Here is a 20,962-nt window from a genome sequence, read left to right on the forward strand (position 1 = left end):
ACCTCCTGGCAGACTGGAGAGAGAGGAGGAACCTAACAGGAGGGGATTCTCTTCATAGTTTTAATTAATGTCCATAGTTTGCACCTGGGTTTGTTATGATCATCTCTCCCATGCTCCATTAAACCAAATCCTCATCGAGAGTGTCCGAGTAGTCAAGGGAATCCATGTTTGGTTCCTAGTAGACCCCCATCCAGCAGCGACCTACACACCTCCGTGTCAGAGAGCTCCTTCCAGCGTGGTTGACTGATGCCGATGGTATCCAGCATGCGTGAGAACTTGAAGCGGTTCTCGGCCGAGTCAATGAACTCTGGAGTGGTGCCCAGGATTCGGCACTGCTGGCGGTGCAGCGCCATGGCGATGTTGTTGGGCAGCTGGCCGCCCATTGAGAGGATCACCCCCTCTGGGTTCTCCAGCTCGTAGATGTCCATCACTACCTGGGGTGGGCAGTAGAAGGAGCATGACCAATGATGCACGTCGCGTCACATATAGAGATCTACCTATAGATGGCTTCAGGGGGACACGCTGTAGGACATACCTCAAATGAGATCTCATCAAAGTAAAGGCGGTCGCACATGTCGTAGTCCGTGCTTACAGTCTCTGGATTGTAGTTCACCATAATCGTCTTGTAGCCCATCTACAGTTCACCACAGAGATACATTTTTTTAAATTTCATGTTATTCAAGCAAACCTCTGGATACAAATAATTGAAGTCAGACTGTGGATGCAGGCCTCACTTTGCGCAGCTCCGTGATGCAGCCGACTGCGCACCAGTCAAACTCAACACTGCTGCCGATGCGGTACACACCGGAGCCAAGCACCATGACGTGAGGCTCTTGGAAGGCCACGTCGCTCTCACTGCCATTGTAGGTCAGGTACAGATAGTTTGTATGGGCGGGCCATTCGGCTGCCACCGTGTCAATTTGCTTCACCACGGGCAGTATCGACCAATCGTGACGCAGCTTCCTCACTGCCAGTTCCGTGCTGCAGGAAGAGAGAGCTCTCAGTGGGTCAGAACGGGGGATCGGGATTGGTCAGAAATAGGTGGAAACTTTGAAGCATGGTATTTAAGGAGGGGGAAGGATAGAGACACACACCTCTGGACAGCCATCGCTATCTGCTTGTCAGAGAATCCCAGCTGCTTGGCTTTGTGCATGACCTCTTGGGGAATGGTGCTCTCATCCTAACAAACACAGGCCGACATAACTGTCATTATGTCTTATGCATACATTCACTGCTTGAATGTACAACCAAAAGTTGTACATTTATACTGCAAGTAATGCTACAATGTATTTTAAAACGAGTCAAAATCCAATCCAGGTAGGCATGAGCTACCTGGTTGTAGGTCTCCAACAGGCGTTCATGGTCAGCTATGTTCTTCATCTTGTTGAGGAACCAGCGGTCGATCTTGGTCAGGTCGTACAGGTGGTCCACCGTGTAGCCGGCCTTCAGGGCTGATGCCAACACAAAGATCCGCTTGTCCGTCGGCATCTGCAGCTCCTGTCAGGTCGAAGCACAGCCCACAGCCCAATGTGTCGAGGGGTTAGCTTATTCAACTATTTAAGTCATGTAGCAGATGCTTTTATCTAAAGCAACATGCAAGTTAGGCATAGAACCAAGAATACCATCAAAATGTAATCAGAAATACAAGTTAGTAACAGTTATATATACATGTATACATGATACAAGTATACATGATATGTTTAGCGTTCCAATAGATAAGTAACATGAAACATGAGCGACAACACGTGTTACAATAGTGCAAAATACATGATACATCAACCCTTTAATCCCTCTTATTTAAGGTTTATTTGAATAGGGACGGATACAGAATCATAGACAAGCGTCATCCGATGTTTGCATCATAGTATTTCTAGCCAAAGCTAATTTAGGACACTTGTCCATATTTGGGCTAAAAATAATACAGATTAATGTTAAAAAGTAAAAAGATGGAAATTAAATAAAAGGAAAAATAAAAAGACATGCAGAGATCACATTGTAAAAATAATTAAGTATGCAAGCATGATTGTTGCTGAATTTGCCACAATTTTGTGTTTATTTTGAAGCATCAAATGTAGGGATAAATTTCAAGTGACCTGGCAGTGAGTTCCATAATGTTGTCCCTTTGACTTACGGACTCCGAAGCCGGCTTTATGGTGTGGTCGAAGCCCACACAGTTCTCGTCCACCATCCTCAGTGCTTTCTGGAAGGCCTCCTCGAAGCGCCTGCCGATCGCCATGACCTCACCTGATGGTCGAGAAGACAGTGGGAGTGTTCACTCTGCCACGGTGTGAGGCGGCCATCGAAGAGCAGGGCCAGTGATCGTGGTGCATCGTTACCGACTCTCTGGGCCCCGGGGCCCCAGGATGGAGCCAGTCACTCCTGACTTACATTGGCTTCCACTCACATCGTTCAACATTAGTGGTGATTAAGAGTCCAAATCATAAGGGTGGTTCATACATTTGTATACACAGGGCTTCACTAGACGCTGCCATAAGCATTTCCTCAAACAACGCATACTATCAAATATCACAACCCAAGTATCTCAAACCCACATGCATTTGAGGCCCCGGCTGGGAGGCTCTTACCCACGCTCTTCATTGAGCTGCCTATCTTGGTGGACACCCTGAGGAACTTGCTTAGGTCCCAGCGGGGGACCTTCACCACGCAGTAGTCCAGACTCGGCTCAAAGTTAGCCGTGGTGGAGTTGGTGACAGAGTTCCTGGAGTTGAACAACATGGTTTATGATCACGCTATACACCCTGCGACAGCCCTACAGAAAGACGCATGGTTTTGTTTTGTTCCTGTGCTCAGAGACTCACTTCAGTAGAGGGAGAGGAATTCCCAGGCCCAGTTTAGCGGCCACGTAGGCCAGAGGATAGCCAGTGGCCTTACTGGCCAGCGCCGAGCTCCGAGACAGACGGGCATTCACCTCAATGATGTAGTACTGAAGAAGGAAAGAGGTTCTGTGGTAATTTATCGGGTCATACCTGTAATACAGTCCACCCGCATGATAGAACATGTTGCAATCATCTGGAACACCTCATTTTTCCCAGGGAAGAGTAAAGAACTGAACTCCAGGATAACCTTCACCCCCAGTTTGCACGTCTACCCAGAGCTCAGGTGCTGCTGTGAGCCTCTACCCACCTGCTCAGACTCTGGGTTGAGGGCGTACTGGATGTTGCACTCTCCCACGATGCCCAGGTGTCGGATGACCTTGATGGCCGTGTTCCTCAGCATGTTGTACTCGTAGTCGTTGAGCGTCTGGCTTGGAGCCACTACGATGGACTCTCCCGTGTGGATGCCCAGAGGGTCGATGTTCTCCATGTTGCACACCTGCAAACAGCAGCAAACGCATACACATGAAATACATGCACTACATACATCGCATGCCTAGGTCTGAGATAACATAACATGCAAATGGGTATGAATATTTTCTGACATTTATTTTATCTCGATTTTTCACCTCTTACAGAAATGTGTAATGTTTTGTATTCAAGAAAAGGAAACCTTACCGTGATACAGTTGTCGTAGGCATCTCGGACCACCTCGTACTCTATCTCCTTCCAGCCTTTGAGTGACTTGTCCACTAGGACCTGTGTAGTGTGGGCGAAAGCCGCTGTGACCAGCGTGATAAGTTCCTCGCCGTTGTTGGCGAAGCCGGAGCCCAGTCCACCGAGAGCAAACGCTGAACGCACCAGCACCGGGTAACCCAGCCGCTCAGCAGCCGCCAGCGCCTGGGAGGAGGGGAGACAGGGGGAGACACAGGGTCGGAGAGACACAGGGGGAGAGACACAGGGGGGGAGAGACACAGGGAGGGAGAGACACAGGGGGGGAGACACCGGGAGACACAGGGGGAGAGAGACAAACGGAGAGAGACACACGGAGAGAGACACAGAGAGAGAGACACACGGAGAGAGACACAGAGAGAGAGACACAGAGAGAGAGACACACGGAGAGAGACACAGAGAGAGAGACACAGAGAGAGAGACACAGAGAGAGAGACACAGAGAGAGAGACAGAGAGAGAGACACAGAGAGAGAGACACAGAGAGAGACACAGAGAGAGAGAGACACACAGAGAGAGACACACAGAGAGAGACACACAGAGAGAGACACGGAGAGAGAGACACGGAGAGAGAGACACACGGAGAGAGACACGGAGAGAGACACGGAGAGACACACGGGGAGAGAGACACACGGGGAGAGAGACACACGGGGAGAGAGACACACGGGGAGAGAGACACACGGGGAGAGAGACACACGGGGAGAGAGACACACGGGGAGAGAGACACACGGGGAGAGAGACACACGGGGAGAGGGACACACGGGGAGAGGGACACACGGGGAGAGGGACACACGGGGAGAGAGACACACGGGGAGAGAGACACACGGGGAGAGAGAGGGATATACACACAAGGACATTGAGGGAAGGACAGATATACAGTCAGGGAGAGAGACGGGAGGGAGACAGATATACAGTCAGGGGGAGAGACGGGAGGGAGACAGATATACAGTCAGGGGGAGAGACGGGAGGGAGACAGATATACAGTCAGGGAGAGAGAGCGAGAGAAAGGGGAGGGACAGAGAGCAGGAAAGCGCATTAAGCCATTGCAACAGCAATAATACTAAATATATGGCAACACAATAAATAAATACCACATCATTTTCTCTATTCAAACCGTGTGCGTGCATTCGAGTGACGCACTGATGCAGCCGGACGCTTAGGCTCTCTCACCGTGACCAGTGAGCCCCCGACTAACAGCCCTAGGAGAACCGTCACCACCACCAACCAGGTCTCCCTACCTGCTCCACGGAGAGGGCCGCCTCGCTGGGGGCCACGTGTTCACTGATCTCCTCCATCTTCTCCACAAACACCTTGCGGTCCTCCGTCATCTCGATGGACGCCACGGGCGTCCCCAGCACGCGCACCGCATACTTCTCCAGCACCCCTCGCCTGGTCAGCTCGCAGCCGCAGTTCAGCGCTGTCTGCCCGCCGAACGTCAGCAGGACGCCGTCCGGCCTCTCGTTCTTTATCACCTGTGAGGGGGGTTAAACTGTCATTGAACTGTGCGGGCAGTGCACGCACGACCCGAGCCTGCGATTATCCCCAAATCGTTTTGTGTAGCGGCCATCATGTAACGGATCAAACAGCCAATCACAGGCCGGGCTCACCTGTGTGACGTACTCCGGAGTGATTGGCAGGAAGTAGACCTTGTCGGCAAGTCCTTTAGACGTCTGCACGGTGGCGATGTTGGGGTTGATCAGCACCGTCTGAATGTTCTCCTCCTTCAACGCCTTGATCGCCTGGAAGAGGAGAACATCATTAAACATTTGTGGAAACACTTGAAACAAATGCACATTTAACACAAAACTGTTCTGCCACAACAATAGCATTGTGGGAGTTGTTCTCAATCAGAAAACTTTAATAATTGAATCACGTTTGCACGGCCGGTTAAACTATGCGTCTAGCTCTACATACAATTTTGCACATGCAAGAAGGGTCGATTATTTATCGACAATTAAAAAATAAAATGTAAATAACCTTAATTTATTGTTACTACCATTCACTACAACTCTCAGTCATGTGACGCATGAGCAGCGGGGTGAGACCATTACCTGGGAACCGGAGTAGTCAAACTCCCCGGCCTGGCCGATGGAGAGCCCCCCAGAGCCCAGAATCAGGACCTTCCGGGGCCGGACAAAGTCCTCTGGCGTCTGCGGCCCGTTGAAGGTCAGGTGGTCGGTCAGCCTCTGCTTTACTGGAACACAAGAAGGGTTTCAAAAGGAAACTCTGTTACAACAGCACCTTCGTGCCGCTACAGATTAGATTGCCTCCCTCCCTCTCCCTTATAACCACAGTTTCAACTTTTTGTGGTTGCAAACGTATTAAATAATGTAATTGTATTGCCTGATTCATAATGTCTTGAATTGCACCTACTGCGACTGCTTCTATCCTTTGTATTTTCTATTAAACAGGGGAAGGGTTGGCTTCGTAGCACTGTGCTTTACCCTCCCTGGTCATCAGAGTAACAAAGAATTCTATTTTACTTTTGATAAACAAAGTAATACACTTTGATATACCCAATATTCCAGGTGCGTATTTCTGTTGATGTGTTGTGAACATGAACTTGTTACCAGATGCTCCCGGCCGTCCCTCCTTGTGGTCGCGGACCGTGTCGATGAAGACGTCAAACAGACCCACCAGGTCGGTGGGCCCGGCCATGTGCTCTGGGTGGAACTGGACACTAGGAAACAAAGAGGAGGTCGCTAGGAACATCTATTATAGCAGCAAACAAGTTACAGAACAAACGCAAAACTCATGTAGAGGCAGAAGAATTCTATTTTTAAACATTCACAAAAAGGATTTTCAAGGAATTGTTTTTCTAGTTTAAGTTTTCCACAAATTAGTGTTTGTTCTGAGGTTGAATTACATCCAAACACTGTGGTCATGTGAAGAAAAAGGAGGAAGTAAACATTTCTGGAAATAACCTCTGGTCTAGGCTAGTGCCGACTGTCCCAGTACCTGAAGAATCAACTGGTCTGGTTAAGTGTCCCAGTGCCTGAAGAACCTTCTTGGGAGGGCTAGTGCTATGTCCCAGTACCTGAAGGATCAACTGGTCTGGGTAAGTGTCCCAGTGCCTGAAGAATCAACTGGTCTTGGTAAGTGTCCCAGTGCCTGAAGAACCTTCTTGGGAGGGCTAGTGCTATGTCCCAGTACCTGAAGGATCAACTGGTCTGGGTAAGTGTCCCAGTGCCTGAAGAACCTTCTTGGGAGGGCCAGTGCTATGTCCCAGTACCTGAAGGATCAACTGGTCTGGGTAAGTGTCCCAGTGCCTGAAGAACCTTCTTGGGAGGGCCAGTGCTATGTCGCAGTACCTGAAGAGAGGCTGTGTGTTATGCACGATGCCCTCGCTGGTCTGGTCGTTGGCGTTGGTGAACAGGATGTCCCAGTCCAGGGGCAGGGTCAGGGGGTCCACAGCGAAGCCGTGGTTCTGGCTGGTGATGAAGCAGCGCTGGGTGCCCTTGTGGATACAGGGCTGGTTGTGGCCTCTGTTACCATACCTGAAGATGGAGGGGGTGGGGGGCTCATTACATCTCCATTACACCTGTTAACCATGGAACTGCAGCCAGTAGTACAGACCACAGGGGGAACACGTAGATAGATTAATTGTCCCGTCCTACAGAGGACCATATAGTATATTGGCTAATGGTCAATCAGCATCAACTTTCTGAATTAACACGTTCAAATACTACAGGACATCGAAAGATCTGTAGACCTCAGATCCCAACTTTAAACCATACGTGACAACACTCAATATTGAATCCTAACATCGTAATATTGACAGAATCGCACTAGAGAACATCACAAAACATATCGCATCGACACTCAAAAAACTTTGTAAATCATATCTTGAGGTCCCTGCCTATTCCCGTCCCAACTGCAGGAGAAAGTTCACACATCTGCCGAAATGTCCCACACACAATCTAGTCCAGCATGACGGCATTCACAAACTAAGGGCATTTTTCTACACACCATGCAATCTTGTCATGTGACTCCAGACAAGTGCTATTTCCCATCAATAATGTCTGTGAATGTTTTATTGTGGCAGTTGTAGAAGGGGGGGACCTTTCTCACAAAACACACCTTGCGACCTTGCAGTTGTATAACAGTCCCAGCAACATTCTTCAAGACTGTTTCAGGAGGCCACACACACAAACAGTGTCCCGGGTTCTCATAACAAGAGGTGGTAGTCTCTGAGGACGAGCCCTGGGGCTGTCTGATGAGGTCCTCACATTCACAGCACATTGCTCTGGTGTCTTGGGAGGCGTGGGGAAAGAGGGTTTGAGGAGGGCTGCTACGTTTACATTAAGGGCATCTAGCATACGCTTTTAGCCAAAGCCAATTACAACCATTCATATAGATACTGCGCAGCGGTCAGGTGAAGGGCTTCGTTATCCCTGTGTTATGACGCAGCACAATACTCCACAGGCCTTCTGACTCTGGGCTTACATCTTTATCTAGTTTGAAAGTACATAGATAATTCAAAGTACTCTTGATAGGTATTCCACATGCTGCGCCCTGCCTCAGCCACTTCCCTTATTCCCTGATCGCAGTGACATGTCAATATTACCCATTACAGATAGGTAATAATAATATGATTTCTCAGAAATACAATAGGTATCCAAGATATTATACGAATACCTAATGATGTTGTTCATTAAGAGTTATCTGCCTTAAGCTAATTTCCACTTAATACACTAATACATTTAAAAAAAGTGCCTTTCAAGGTATCCAAGGGCACTTTACAAATAAGATACATAAAAGACAAAACAAACTACATATAGTCAAGCAATAAGACACTGACACTATAGACATATCACAGTCAGACAGGGACAGTGAGATAGCAAGCATACAGGGCAGAGATTGCGACACGATGGACATGGATGCAAGGTACAAAGGGAAAAACACAAAGAAATACTCAGAGGGGAAACAAACAAAACATAGGGCATAAAGTGTACACAAGATGAAGGGATGAGAAGTAAAAAATTATCATGGCAGTGAAGCAGTAGAAATCAGGAGGCGGAAAGGAAAGCTGAACTAAAAAGATATGTTTTTAACTGTGTTTTAAAAGTAAATAAGGTTGTGCTTTGGCGCATCACGAGTGGCAGGGCATTACACAGCTTTGGGCCTGCCACACTGAAGCCCTGTCACCCGTGGAGCGAAGCCGAGACGTGGGGACTGCTAAGTAACAGGCATCTAAAGAGCGAAGGGTGCAGGATTTCCGGTGTGGAGTAGGGAGGTTTGATAGATAGGATGGGGCCAGATTATGAAGTGATTTATAGACAATGAGAAAAAGTTGGAATTGAATGTGGTAGTGGACAGGGAGCCGATGCAACTGCTGGAGGATGGGAGTGATGTGACCCAAGGGCCAGATGTGGGTAGTAGTCTTGCAGCAGAATTTCAGTTGAGTTTACGGAGGGGCAGAGTTTGGAGGTGCAGTTTAGATGAAAGAAGGCTTTTTGGTGATATTTATGTGTGAATCGAACGAGAGAGTGGAGTCCAGTATTACACCCAGATGTGAGGTGGTAAAATAGCCGGGGATAGATAATAGATGATAATAATAGATGATAATAATAATAATAATAATAATAATAATAATAATAATAATAATAATAATAATAGATAATAGATAATAGATGAGATAATTTTTTCAAAATGTTAGGGGTGGAAATCAGAATAGCTTCAGTTTTATCTTGATTGAGTTTGAGGAAGATTTGAGTCATCCAATTAATGGCGTTTAAGCAGCAGACCAGGTTGGATAAAGATAATATGTGGGCAGGTTGGATGTGAATGTAAATCTGAGTGTCATCTGCATAACAGTGGGATTTCAGCCCATAGTGTTGCATTATATCGTGTTGGTGTAAGTGAGAGAAGGGTGCTGACTTCATCTTGAAGGTCTTGGCACCGATGACCAGGGAGAGCAGCTGGTGTCCCAGGCAGATACCGAACACAGGCTTGGGGTGCTCGACACACACCACCTTCCTCAAGTTCTCTATGGTGGCCTGGCAGAACTGGGGGTCGCCCGGCCCGTTGCTGATGAACAGCCCGTCAAAATCTACAATGGAATTAAACATGGATGGTGAGTGGGGGACTGTGCTGATCACTGGTCATTACCAGTTCATCTTTGAGCTGTTCCACATTTAATGACATCAATGGGGATCACAAAACAATGAACCTCACGCAGTCACTTATCTGACTTTGACATAACTGATCTCCAGGTCAATCTAACGGATCGGCCTGGGATGGCTGTGAGCTGCTGACCTGCACTGTCCAGAGGGTGGTCCCAGGGCACCACAGTGACGCAGGCCCCCCGCTCGGCCAGGCAGCGAATCTGGTTGTACTTGATGCCGCAGTCCACCGCCGTGATGCGCAGACGGCCCTCTGCGTTGAACACGCGAGGAACCTGGAGATCATGTACACAAATCATGTTTAAGAGAGGGCGAGAGAGGGAGATGGACAGTGAGAGTGAGGGAGTGAGGGAGTGACCTTCATAGAGACCTCCCTGACCAGGTTTCTCTGGTCAGGGTTGTCCATGGGAACGCTGGCCTCAGAGGTGCTGTCCATCACCAGCCTGCCCAGCAGGGTCCCCTTCTCCCGGATCCTCTTGGTCAGGCAGCGGGTGTCCACTCCTGAGGTGGGATAACATCGCAATGGCCACGGATCAGCCACAGCTATACCCATTTAACCTCTGGTCCTTTTGGACTGTGAACCCAACCGATAACTTTTACATAGTGGTGAAGGCTGGGGGAGCCATCTAAGTTCTTAAACAAGCTCACACACACACACACACACACCTTTTTTTTCTTCTTACGCACATTAAAAACTATCTACATCAGCCGTGACGCAGCATATTCCCACACCCTGAGACATTTTCCCGCAGAAAATGTCTCAGGGTGGTCATTTTCTCGGGGAAAATGAGGTGGTCAAGGAGCGGGGGGGCGGGTCTCCGTTTTCATCTTTATTTTTAATACCTATACCTGATGGAAGTATGTTTTCTTTCCCTACGAGAGTTTTGTACTTTGTTAATAGATAATAAATATAAAATATATATATATATATATATATATATATATATATATATATATATATATATATATATATATATATATATATATATATATATATTTTTTATACATTGTAGTCAAGGGGGGGCCCTATTGTTGTTAAGGCCTCAACCATACAGTGATGAGGGAAACACTGCACAATAATCACGGCGGTAGAAAGACGGATGTAATGCTCAGCCTGTATAGTGAAGACCAGACTATGCTCCTACGTACTCAGAGCATTCACTTCTACTGCAGCCAGGAGGGAAGTACTGCAGTGAATAGTATTATGGTTATATACGGATTATGATAAGTCTTAGTGGCCCAGGGCCCCCACTGTCAGGGTGGGGGTAGGGGGGCCCCCACTGTCAGAGTGGGTGTAGGGGGCCCCCACTGTCAGAGTGGGTGTAGGGGCCCCCACTGTCAGGGTGGGTGTAGGGGGCCCCCACTGTCAGGGTGGGTGTAGGGGCCCCCCCACTGTCAGGGTGGGTGTAGGGGCCCCCCACTGTCAGGGTGGGTGTAGGGGGCCCCCACTGTCCGGGTGGGTGTAGGGGGCCCCCACTGTCAGGGTGGGTGTAGGGGCCCCCCACTGTCAGGGTGGGTGTAGGGGGCCCCCACTGTCAGGGTGGGTGTAGGGGCCCCCCACTGTCAGGGTGGGTGTAGGGGGCCCCCACTGTCAGGGTGGGTGTAGGGGGCCCCCACTGTCAGGGTGGGTGTAGGGGGCCCCCCACTGTCAGGGTGGGTATAGGGGGGCCCCACTGTCAGGGTGGGTGTAGGGGGCCCCCACTGTCAGGGTGGGTGTAGGGGGCCCCCACTGTCAGGGTGGGTATAGGGGGCCCCCACTGTCAGGGTGGGTGTAGGGGGCCCCCACTGTCAGGGTGGGTTTAGGGGGGCCCCACTGTCAGGGTGGGTGTAGGGGGCCCCCACTGTCAGGGTGGGTTTAGGGGCCCCCACTGTCAGGGTGGGTATAGGGGGGCCCCACTGTCAGGGTGGGTGTAGGGGGGGGCTCATGTAATGTGGTCATCTGTGAAACGTGGATCTTGATACATGCTACAGCACTGTAACTCTCACTATGTAGTTTAGTATATTTGGATGATCTTCTTTAGAAAGGCCTGACCAGTGACTGGGGTTACAAACTGGCCAACTGGCTAGAAACCTTCAATGTCACACATCTACACACATTGTTGTAGCATTTCTTTTTGTTTTCTTTCATTTATAGTGCCCTTTTCATCCGAAGATCTCAAAGGGCTACAGGTTAAAGCAGTGTTGTTAAAAAATATATCTAGATTTGTTTTAAAAACTACAAAAAATCTAAAAATTAAATTGACTGCATTGACTGTGATAATTATGTATGTAATAATGTGCGCTGCATTGTCCCTGACAAATAAACTCATAATACAAATAATAGAAGGAAGGTATCCAAATCAAAACTGTTGCAATACAACTGCACACCTTCAGATAGCCACACCAATTCGGACGTTGCAGAGCCTAACAATGTCAACATTTAACCTAGAAACACAATGTCAGTTTTAAAGGTTACGTTATTTCTTGTTTCACTGGCACTAAAACAATTAATCAATTTGAAATATGATCATTATATGACGCAACTCAAAATCGGGACGTCTGGTCACCTGAAGATCGGGCGGGTGCGGGTATCAATTCAAAAAACAATGCTTCGGTTGGATATTGATATTAGGCAGCGGGTACGGATGACATTACAGATTTTACCCCCTCAGTTTTACCCAGGTGACGGTGAAATCGCCGGGCGTGCCAAGCTGCGACCGAACCGGCTTGGCAGTGTAAAAAGGCCGTCACCATTGTTGCAAGCAGTCTCTGCGTCTCACTGAAGAACACAAACGTGAGCTCGCCAGCCGAATGAACGAAGCTCAGTCATTTTTCCATTTACCTTTTCACATAAGTTTTTTCCACCGACCACGAACCCGTTAACACTTAAACAGAAAAATGAAGTCAGTGCCCATAAAATTCTCTTCGTCCCGAGGTCGACCCGAGAGAGAATATTGATCCTCCCGATGACAATTAATTACGTCCCCGGGACTATGTTAATTTGAATCCCTGCTGCCTATGGTCTCCCAGTGGCTAAAACTTGCGTTCGGTGTAAAACGAGCATTAGGTATCCTGCTCGCCTTTGAAAAAATTGAAGCTCAGGCGCGCTGATTTGGAATGTGGCCCCGTATGTCGTCATAAGGGGCCAAGTTACCTCCCCTTTCTCTGCCTTGCCCGCCCAGAGAATTTGGCCTGCCAATGAGACAATGAGCTACGACCTTGCGAGCGCCACATGTGTTTGTGTGATTACACACACTGTAACGCAAGTGTTGTACACTTCTTTGTTATTTGGATAACCGTTCTGCTGTTGGTGTTTTGGCGCAAAACACGTCGGTTCTTTGACGTCTCTGGTATTTCCACAACGAGACTGTAGTTGGGGTTATGTCAGCCATGGTTGAGAAGGAATTGGGGGAGAGGAACTTTGGCTTTGACTCCCTGAAATACATGAACTGCGACATGGAGGAGAAAGGGATTGTTGCCAGCGGGCAGTGCACAGATCAGTCTACTTCAGATTGATGTGGAAGTGGAAGAAACAGACGTCTGAGAACCCGACGCTGTCGTTTGTGATTGATAATATCGTCTGGAGGCGCACACAGCTTTTGGCCATGATAATATGTATTATATGATATAGATATCTATGCATTATATGATATAATTAGGTGACTGCTGCATGCAGCCCTCAACTATTGTTCTTCATAAGTTTTATTCTTTCTTTCTTATTCTCTACAAACTTTGGGACCTATCTCCTTCCTCAATTTTTCACCAAATTTTTAAATATTCAGAATAGCTTGGAGTCGCGGACTTCTTTTCAGATTCTTTTAATATTTTATACTTTTTAAGATATTCTACTTCAAAAATATGATCTTTTTAACATGGGAGTCAATGGGAGGACGGCAGAGCCTTCCTCCCAACTGTTTAAGACGTAACTAAATTAAAAAGCCATTTAACGTTTCTTTATGTCTTAATCTATGTGGCTTTATTGAAAAATCTTTTCTACCTCACTTTGTTCCACAGCACTCACCGCATTTTCTGCAGGAAATGCATTTTCTAGTTTAGATAAAGCTCCAGGATTGTAACGCAAGTGTTGTAAACTTCTTTTTTATTTGGATAACCGTTCTGCTGTTGGTGTAATGGCGCATAACATGTCGTCTCTGGTATTTCCACAACGAGACTTGTAGTGGGGGTTATCTCAGCCATGGTTGAGAAGGAATTATAGGAAAGGAACTTTGGCTTTCACTCCCTGAAGTACATGAACCACGACATGGAGGAGAAAGGGATTGTTGCCCGGGAATGTCTCCCGCTTGAGCCCCGCTCCCCGCTGCCGAGGGACCACCGCCTCGGCGCTGCAGGAGGCTGTGTTGCCCTAGCGCTGCCCGCTGCCGAGGCGGTGGTCCCTCGGTAGCGAGGCTCCGGCGGGAGACAATCGTGGTCAACAATCCCTTTCTCCTCCATGACATGGTTCAGTCTACTTCAGATTGATGTGGTCGTGGAAGAACCAGAGACTTCGGAGAAACCGACGCAGTCGTTTGAGATTCATAATATCGTCTGGAGGCGCACACAGCTTTAGGCCGTGACAATATACATTATATGATATCAGTGTTTCCCCTAGGATGGAGTTGCAGCAGCGGAGGTGAAATGTTTTTTTTGTGCTCGCAAAGCGCACCCTGCCGGGAGGTTTCTATGTGTCTGCCGGCAACAGAAGGGTGTACATACAGTACATTTGTGCACAGTAATGAGCAGGGGAAATATGGAGAGATTGAACATATTACAAGTATAATCTTTAAAACAATTATTCACATTAATTTAACAAAAACAAAAATCAACAACCACCATATACAGTAAAATCATAGCGCATAGCGCAAAATAATATAACAATTGAATTTTAAAGAGATAAGCTGAAGCTCTCCTCTCATTAAAAAAAAGAAATTCAGCAGCGGCGGTCATATTTCAGCGCCGCTGCTACGTACAGCCGCTGCTAGGTGCATATAGGCCATGGTTTCTCAACGGGGACGGTATCGCCCCCTGGGGGGCATTCGCACAACCTAGGGGGGCGCTGGGAACAGGTTTATTTTTTTCATTTTTTGGGGGGGGATTTTAAACTTTGATGGTTTTCAAATTTTTTGGGTGAAAAAAATAGGCTACCTGAAATAAATAGCCTATTTGCATTCATTGGTTTCTAACCCCTCTACAGTCTCAGCAACTATTCACTGTCTATGCACAGTGTAACAGTGGTCATACAGGCAGCGCGGTGGGGGCACCTACCCCCACCCTGACAGTGGGGGGCCCCTACACCCACCCTGGCAGTGGGGGCCCCCCTACACCCACCCTGGCAGTGGGGGCCCCCTACACCCACCCTGGCAGTGGGGGCCCCCTACACCCACCCTGGCAGTGGGGGCCCCCTACACCCACCCTGACAGTGGGGGGCCCCTACACCCACCCTGACAGTGGGGGGCCCCTACACCCACCCTGGCAGTGGGGGGCACCTACCCCCACCCTGACAGTGGGGGGCCCCTACACCCACCCTGGCAGTGGGGGGCCCCTACACCCACCCTGGCAGTGGGGGGCCCCTACACCCACCCTGGCAGTGGGGGGCCCCTACACCCACCCTGACAGTGGGGGGCCCCTACACCCACCCTGGCAGTGGGGGGCCCCTACACCCACCCTGACAGTGGGGGGCCCCTACACCCACCCTGGCAGTGGGGGGCCCCTACACCCACCCTGGCAGTGGGGGGCCCCTACACCCACCCTGACAGTGGGGGGCCCTCCTTCCCGTTACATCAGCTATCGTCATGATCTCTATAGTAACGCTGATAAACATAACTCAAGTTCGCGGGTTAACAGTTAAATAACCAACACAACACAATCAAACATGGTCGATGGCAAGAAAAAAATAACACATTTTGCTTCAGCCTGTTTTCCTCCTTCCTCTTGCTGTTGTTCAGTTCCAGCTGCTCTGAGCGTAGTCTCCTCGAAAAGACTGTTGCATTTCAAATACAAACTATATAGGCCTAATTAGGCCTCTGGGCGCGATCGGTGTTCGCGGTGCCCGTGTTGCCCGGGCCGCGGTGCCCGTGGTTCCCGGGCTGCGGTGTTTTTTAATCATTTGTTGAACAATAATTTAATAAATTTGTTTTGGGCCTGTGGGGGTCCTTGTTGGCACAGCGGTCATGTACCATTAGAGGGGACACACTGGTCAACGGTTGTAGTTTACCAGCATGGATGCAGTAAGAACCCTTGAGAAAATAGTAAATAGGCCGTTTCCTTCAAATTTCCTACAACTTGTACAGTGTCTATGATGTCTACGAAATATTCGGCTAAATATATTAACGCAGTCGAGAGGTGACGTTACATAATTAAATTTTGTGCCTACCATTATCATTACTTAGCTAGAAAGAAATGTTTATTGGTAGAATACCCTCTAGTCAACGGACTGTTTGACAACCGCATGCTGATAGCGGCACTGGCAATGCATATGCCTCTGTATTACAGTGTAAAGGCAGATAATAAATATGTATAGGCTGATAATTAAAAGTTTGAAGATAAACATAGCTGCAAGCAACTATGACGTCCTACTGTATGACTAGTATGCATACATAATGAATACATGGGGGTAAACATTATGTGGTGACACGCCATGTCTCACAGATGATTGGTGGAGGTTGGACTTGACCCAAAACCCCATGGCCATGAGTCCGACGCAATACCACTACACGACATGTAGACCGCCAAGGGCAGATTAGATTATCTATCCAATATATATATATATATATATTTATTTTTTTTCACGATATAGACTTGAATTTTGGCATGGCTATACGTAGCAATGTTCGACAGCTGAGCCTACATGTTTTTGACGCAATATTAGAGCTGTTTAATCATCATACATTTCCCTTTAAAAAGCCGTCTTTAACCTTATTGCTATGAATGCACCTTCATTTAGTCCTACAGTCACCTGGTACATGTGTGCAGAGCAGTGTTGTATGTAATGCGTTACAAAGTAATGTGTTACCACACGGTACGCAACATAGGCCATCAGCTTGAAGAGCGATCAGGGCAGCAGCCAACACTAACTTTTGAGGGATGGAGGTATTCCCATTATATCAAACTCGTTGAAACTAAGGGGCTGAATGCGTGTGAGAGGTGTACACTGTGCCCTGGCCAGAAACTTTTGACCACTGCTGTCACCTCAACTGCCAACCTCACCAAGCATTTGAAAGGAAAACATGCTAACATGAAGCTTGCACCTCAAGATCCCAGAGGAAATCATGATATGTCGAGTCCAAGCCCAAATAAGCAGCTAAAACTTCAATTTAACCAGGTATCTAAAGAAGAGTTATATATGCAACAATAAAATAAGCCCTAATGCATTTTGTGTTCACCTATATGCCCATAGGATGTATCGAGGCTAAGTTATTTGATATTGTTTCATAGGGCTTGAGTGGTGGTGTTGAGGGCTGTATGTGGCATTTTTTTAATAATAAAGAGCACAAAATAAATAACTTATGTCGTCCATGGTAGAACTTTATGTAGGCCTACATATTTAGAAACAGTTATGGGGTTCTGCCCAAAGTCGAGCAACATAAAAGTAACTTAAGAGTAACAAATAACTTAAAGTTACTTTCAATAGAGGCTTACTAAGTAAATTAACATTACTTTTTTAAGAAGTAACGAGTAACAAGCAAACACTACTAGTAAAAGTTACTTCCAACACTGGTGCCAAGTTTGCAGCTTTTACCAGCTCCGGCACCAAATCAGTTTGACTGTTGGCCTTTGGTCAAGTTGTGGTCACTGCTCTATATCCAAATGGTCTGACTATATGGGTTGTCATTTGAAAGTTGTTCATCATGACGAATGGTGCAGCATGTTTCATGCATATTGCACCTTCCTAGTGGTAATGGCAGCCTGTATAAATGCTGAACTTCCAGGCCTTGTTATAGTGCCACCTGTGTGTTATTCTGGCCAATGTTTTGATTTCCTTGCTTATTTTACGAGTTCTACATGCCTTCCAATTTTTTTTACTAACGAATACAATAGGGTTCCTAAGTTTTTCGCACGACCCCTAATTAGAATATTAAGAACCATAAGTAAAGTAATGTGACTGGGATTATAGAGGACAGATTGACAGCTCTAATCATAGGTAATACATGCTAGCACTGGCGCCATCTCTGGGGGGCACAAGGTTTCTTGAACCCCAAAGATAAGGATGGGGGTGCAAAAAACCCTCAATATTGAAAGGAAGTGAACCGGCATGTTTTCGTTGTCTGTCCCTTTAAATAAAGCAAGGGCGATAGAATGCTGCGCTGAGCGATAGAATACTGTGCTGCATAATAGAACTCAGCGCTGTTTAGTAGAACGCTACACTGAGCGCTGAGCGATAGAACAGTATGCTGAGTGATTGAACGCTACGCTGAGCAATTGAACTCTATGCTAAGCGATTGAACGCTACGCTGAGCGATTGAACGCTACGCTGAGCAATTGAACGCTACGCTGAGCAATTGAACGCTACGCTGAGCAATTGAATTCTACGCTGAGCAATTGAACGCTACGCTGAGCAATAGAAAGCTGTGCTGCTCTGCCATAGAACACTGCGCTGCTCTGCGATGGCACCCTGCCACTTTCCCCCCTCAACCTCCCCCTCCAATCGTTCTAATGCATCCCAGGCAACATTCCTGACATACCAATGGTTGGCAGAGTGCCAAATGATTGACAAGTCGAATATGTCAGGGAGCAGTTCGAGTTTACAACCGTGGGTCAAGAACATACAAGAAGAGGCAATTCACGTGCATTGTAATGGCCACAACACACCTTGCCTTTCAAGATGCCATTTGAAAAGTTAACATATGCCGAGATTAGTGCTGTGCGATTTGGCCTAAAAATAAAAATCGATTTTTTCAAACCAAACCAGATAATCGATAAAATCATTTTTTTTTTATAAATAAAAAATATATATATTTTTTAAGCTTGGATTTTAATTGAAGATCAACAAATGATTAACAAAAGCAAATTTGGTTGCAACTAGTATTGCTTTTGTCAACGAAAATTATGACTAAATATTGTCGTCACTGAACCTTTATCACATGAGGAAAACGAGACGGGACGCAACGTAAATGTTGGTCATGTGACAATAAGTATAATTAAATACATAATGCAATATTGTTGACGAATAAAAACGGGACTTAATGCATTTTACAAAATAAAACTGCTAAAATGCCTCTTAATTTTCGTTGACTAAGTCGTCAATAAAAATTAGTCAATAAAAATTATAAAATAATTTTTATTGACTAGTTATAACGTTATTTCGTCTCGTTTATTTTTTGGGGTTGCATCAGGTAACAATACGCAGACGCAGGCGACGTCACTCATCGCGGCATTATTTAGATGCAGAAGACAAAATTTTACGAAAACTTGAGAAACAAAGTTAAATCTGACACAGAGAAAGGGAAAGATGGCCGGTCAGCCGGGGATAGTCTTTGGGAGAAAAAGAAGAGACGACATTTGGACACACTTTCATTGCATAGAACTGGAAAAGATAATGGAATGTGTTGTGGAAAAAGGGGAGAAATGCGGCCACAAAATCACAGGAAAAAACACCACAAACCTCAAGAGACATCTCAAGGCATTCCATCATGAAATCGAGGTAAGTCAAGACATTAACGTAACTTTACTTAGCTTTAGACGTAAGCTTTAGATGCACAGCTGTTTCGAACCACGCCTGCCGGCTGCTATTTCATTACTCTGCTTATCTCTCTCCCGCTCTGCCTCCGGCTCACACACACTCTGACCCGGCCAGAGTGACCCGGACCCCCTTCCACATTTACAACAGTTTGATTTTCCAGAGGCTGCGTCTGTCCTGACATTGTATCTATTCCTGTGCTAGATTCCAGAAAGAGCATCAGTGAAGCAAGTCCCGCCCAGGAAGATGGACAAGTTAACTAGTGCTCAGGATTTCTTTGCCACAAGGATGTACAACAAGAACTCCCCAGAGCAACATACCAAAGAGGGGATAGCGCAGTGGATAGGTCGCACAGGAGTCCCAGCACGGATTGTTGAAGATGGACAAAAAGTTAAAAGTGCCAAAAAGACTTGCAATTTTTAACTTAAAATTGACAAAGAAAAAAGAAAAGATCAGACAAAACCTGGCCACAGCACGCAGAATAACTACAGGGTTGGATATTTGGACTAAAAAGGGGTTTACAGCATCCTTCCTGGGAGTCAGCACCTGTTACTTCAACCCTGAGGACAACACGGCTGAACACATACTCCTGAACCTGAAGGAGATGGTTCACCCTCACACCGCAGAGTCGATTAGTACACTTGAAGAGGAGTCAATGGAAGAATGGGGGATCCCCAGAGAGAAGGTCCTCACAACGATTACTGACAATGGCATCAATATGGTGGCTTCGTTCCAAACACATGCAGAAGTTGCAAGCGCCACAACTTCTGAAGAGGACTCAAAGGCGGAGCACGACGATGCCAATGGTGAATATGAGCATCAGGGAAGGGAGGATGACAGGTAATTCTGTGTATGAAATTATGCTATAAATTCATTCAGCATTTATGAAACTTCATGATTTAGTTTCATATACATACAAACTAAATAATATAGAAAGTTAACGACTAGAATTATCTCATTTGGTTCAATAATATAAGGGCTAAAATGGTTAAATATATACATTTGTTATTTTAATGTTTCTATATATATATATACACACGACTACAGAGCCATAAAGAGGAGCCTATGCGTTGTTCACACAGTACAGCTTGTAGTGAATATGATCAGAAGGAACCCCCAATCCGAAGGCTTTTGGAGAAAGAGGCACTTGGTGAACAAGTTAAGGAAGTCATCAGTCGCCACAGAGCAGCTGCTGCAAAAGTGTGCTCTGGTTCTGATAAAAGACTGTCCTACCAGGTGGTCAAGTTGCTTTGCTATGGTGTTAAGCTGTCTTAAAGTCAAGGAGCACCTCACAGCTGTGGCTGAGTCAATGGGCTGGGACAGCCTGCAGCCCAGTGAGTGGGATGCTGAGAGACCTTCTTCTGCCATTTGCGGAGCACACCAAGTCACTTGAAAGTGACACTCAATCACTTTCCCTTCTTGTGCCAGCACTCCTGGATCTCAAAAACCACCTGTCGGAGATCTCACTTGCCAATAGTGTGTTTCTTAACACAACAGTTGACAACTTCTCACCACTTCCTGCAGCAGCATGCTTTGTGGACCCTTATGTAGCTGAAACCCTTCTGGAAAATGATGACAACGAAGTACAGAATCTAGTCAGAAAGGCAGAGGACCACATTGC

At 46.8% G+C, this 20,962-nt stretch overlaps 1 protein-coding gene across 1 annotated transcript in view; it reads right to left on the reverse strand.

Annotated features, from left to right (window-relative positions):
* cad (carbamoyl-phosphate synthetase 2, aspartate transcarbamylase, and dihydroorotase) overlaps nucleotides 1-20,962 on the reverse strand; it is a 51,343-nt gene that overhangs the window by 23,103 nt on the left and 7,278 nt on the right. Inside the window, 19 exon segments of the mRNA XM_079753913.1 lie at nucleotides 125-164; nucleotides 166-434; nucleotides 536-634; nucleotides 735-981; nucleotides 1,095-1,180; nucleotides 1,333-1,497; nucleotides 2,132-2,244; nucleotides 2,586-2,719; nucleotides 2,820-2,944; nucleotides 3,145-3,333; nucleotides 3,513-3,734; nucleotides 4,803-5,036; nucleotides 5,172-5,303; nucleotides 5,616-5,758; nucleotides 6,135-6,244; nucleotides 6,876-7,061; nucleotides 9,445-9,616; nucleotides 9,823-9,964; nucleotides 10,048-10,190. Coding sequence (XP_079610039.1) covers nucleotides 125-164; nucleotides 166-434; nucleotides 536-634; nucleotides 735-981; nucleotides 1,095-1,180; nucleotides 1,333-1,497; nucleotides 2,132-2,244; nucleotides 2,586-2,719; nucleotides 2,820-2,944; nucleotides 3,145-3,333; nucleotides 3,513-3,734; nucleotides 4,803-5,036; nucleotides 5,172-5,303; nucleotides 5,616-5,758; nucleotides 6,135-6,244; nucleotides 6,876-7,061; nucleotides 9,445-9,616; nucleotides 9,823-9,964; nucleotides 10,048-10,190 — 2,951 coding nt within the window.

The sequence above is a fragment of the Pollachius pollachius genome (genome assembly GCF_949987615.1).
Source record: "Pollachius pollachius genome assembly, chromosome: 16".
Lineage (NCBI taxonomy): Eukaryota > Metazoa > Chordata > Actinopteri > Gadiformes > Gadidae > Pollachius > Pollachius pollachius.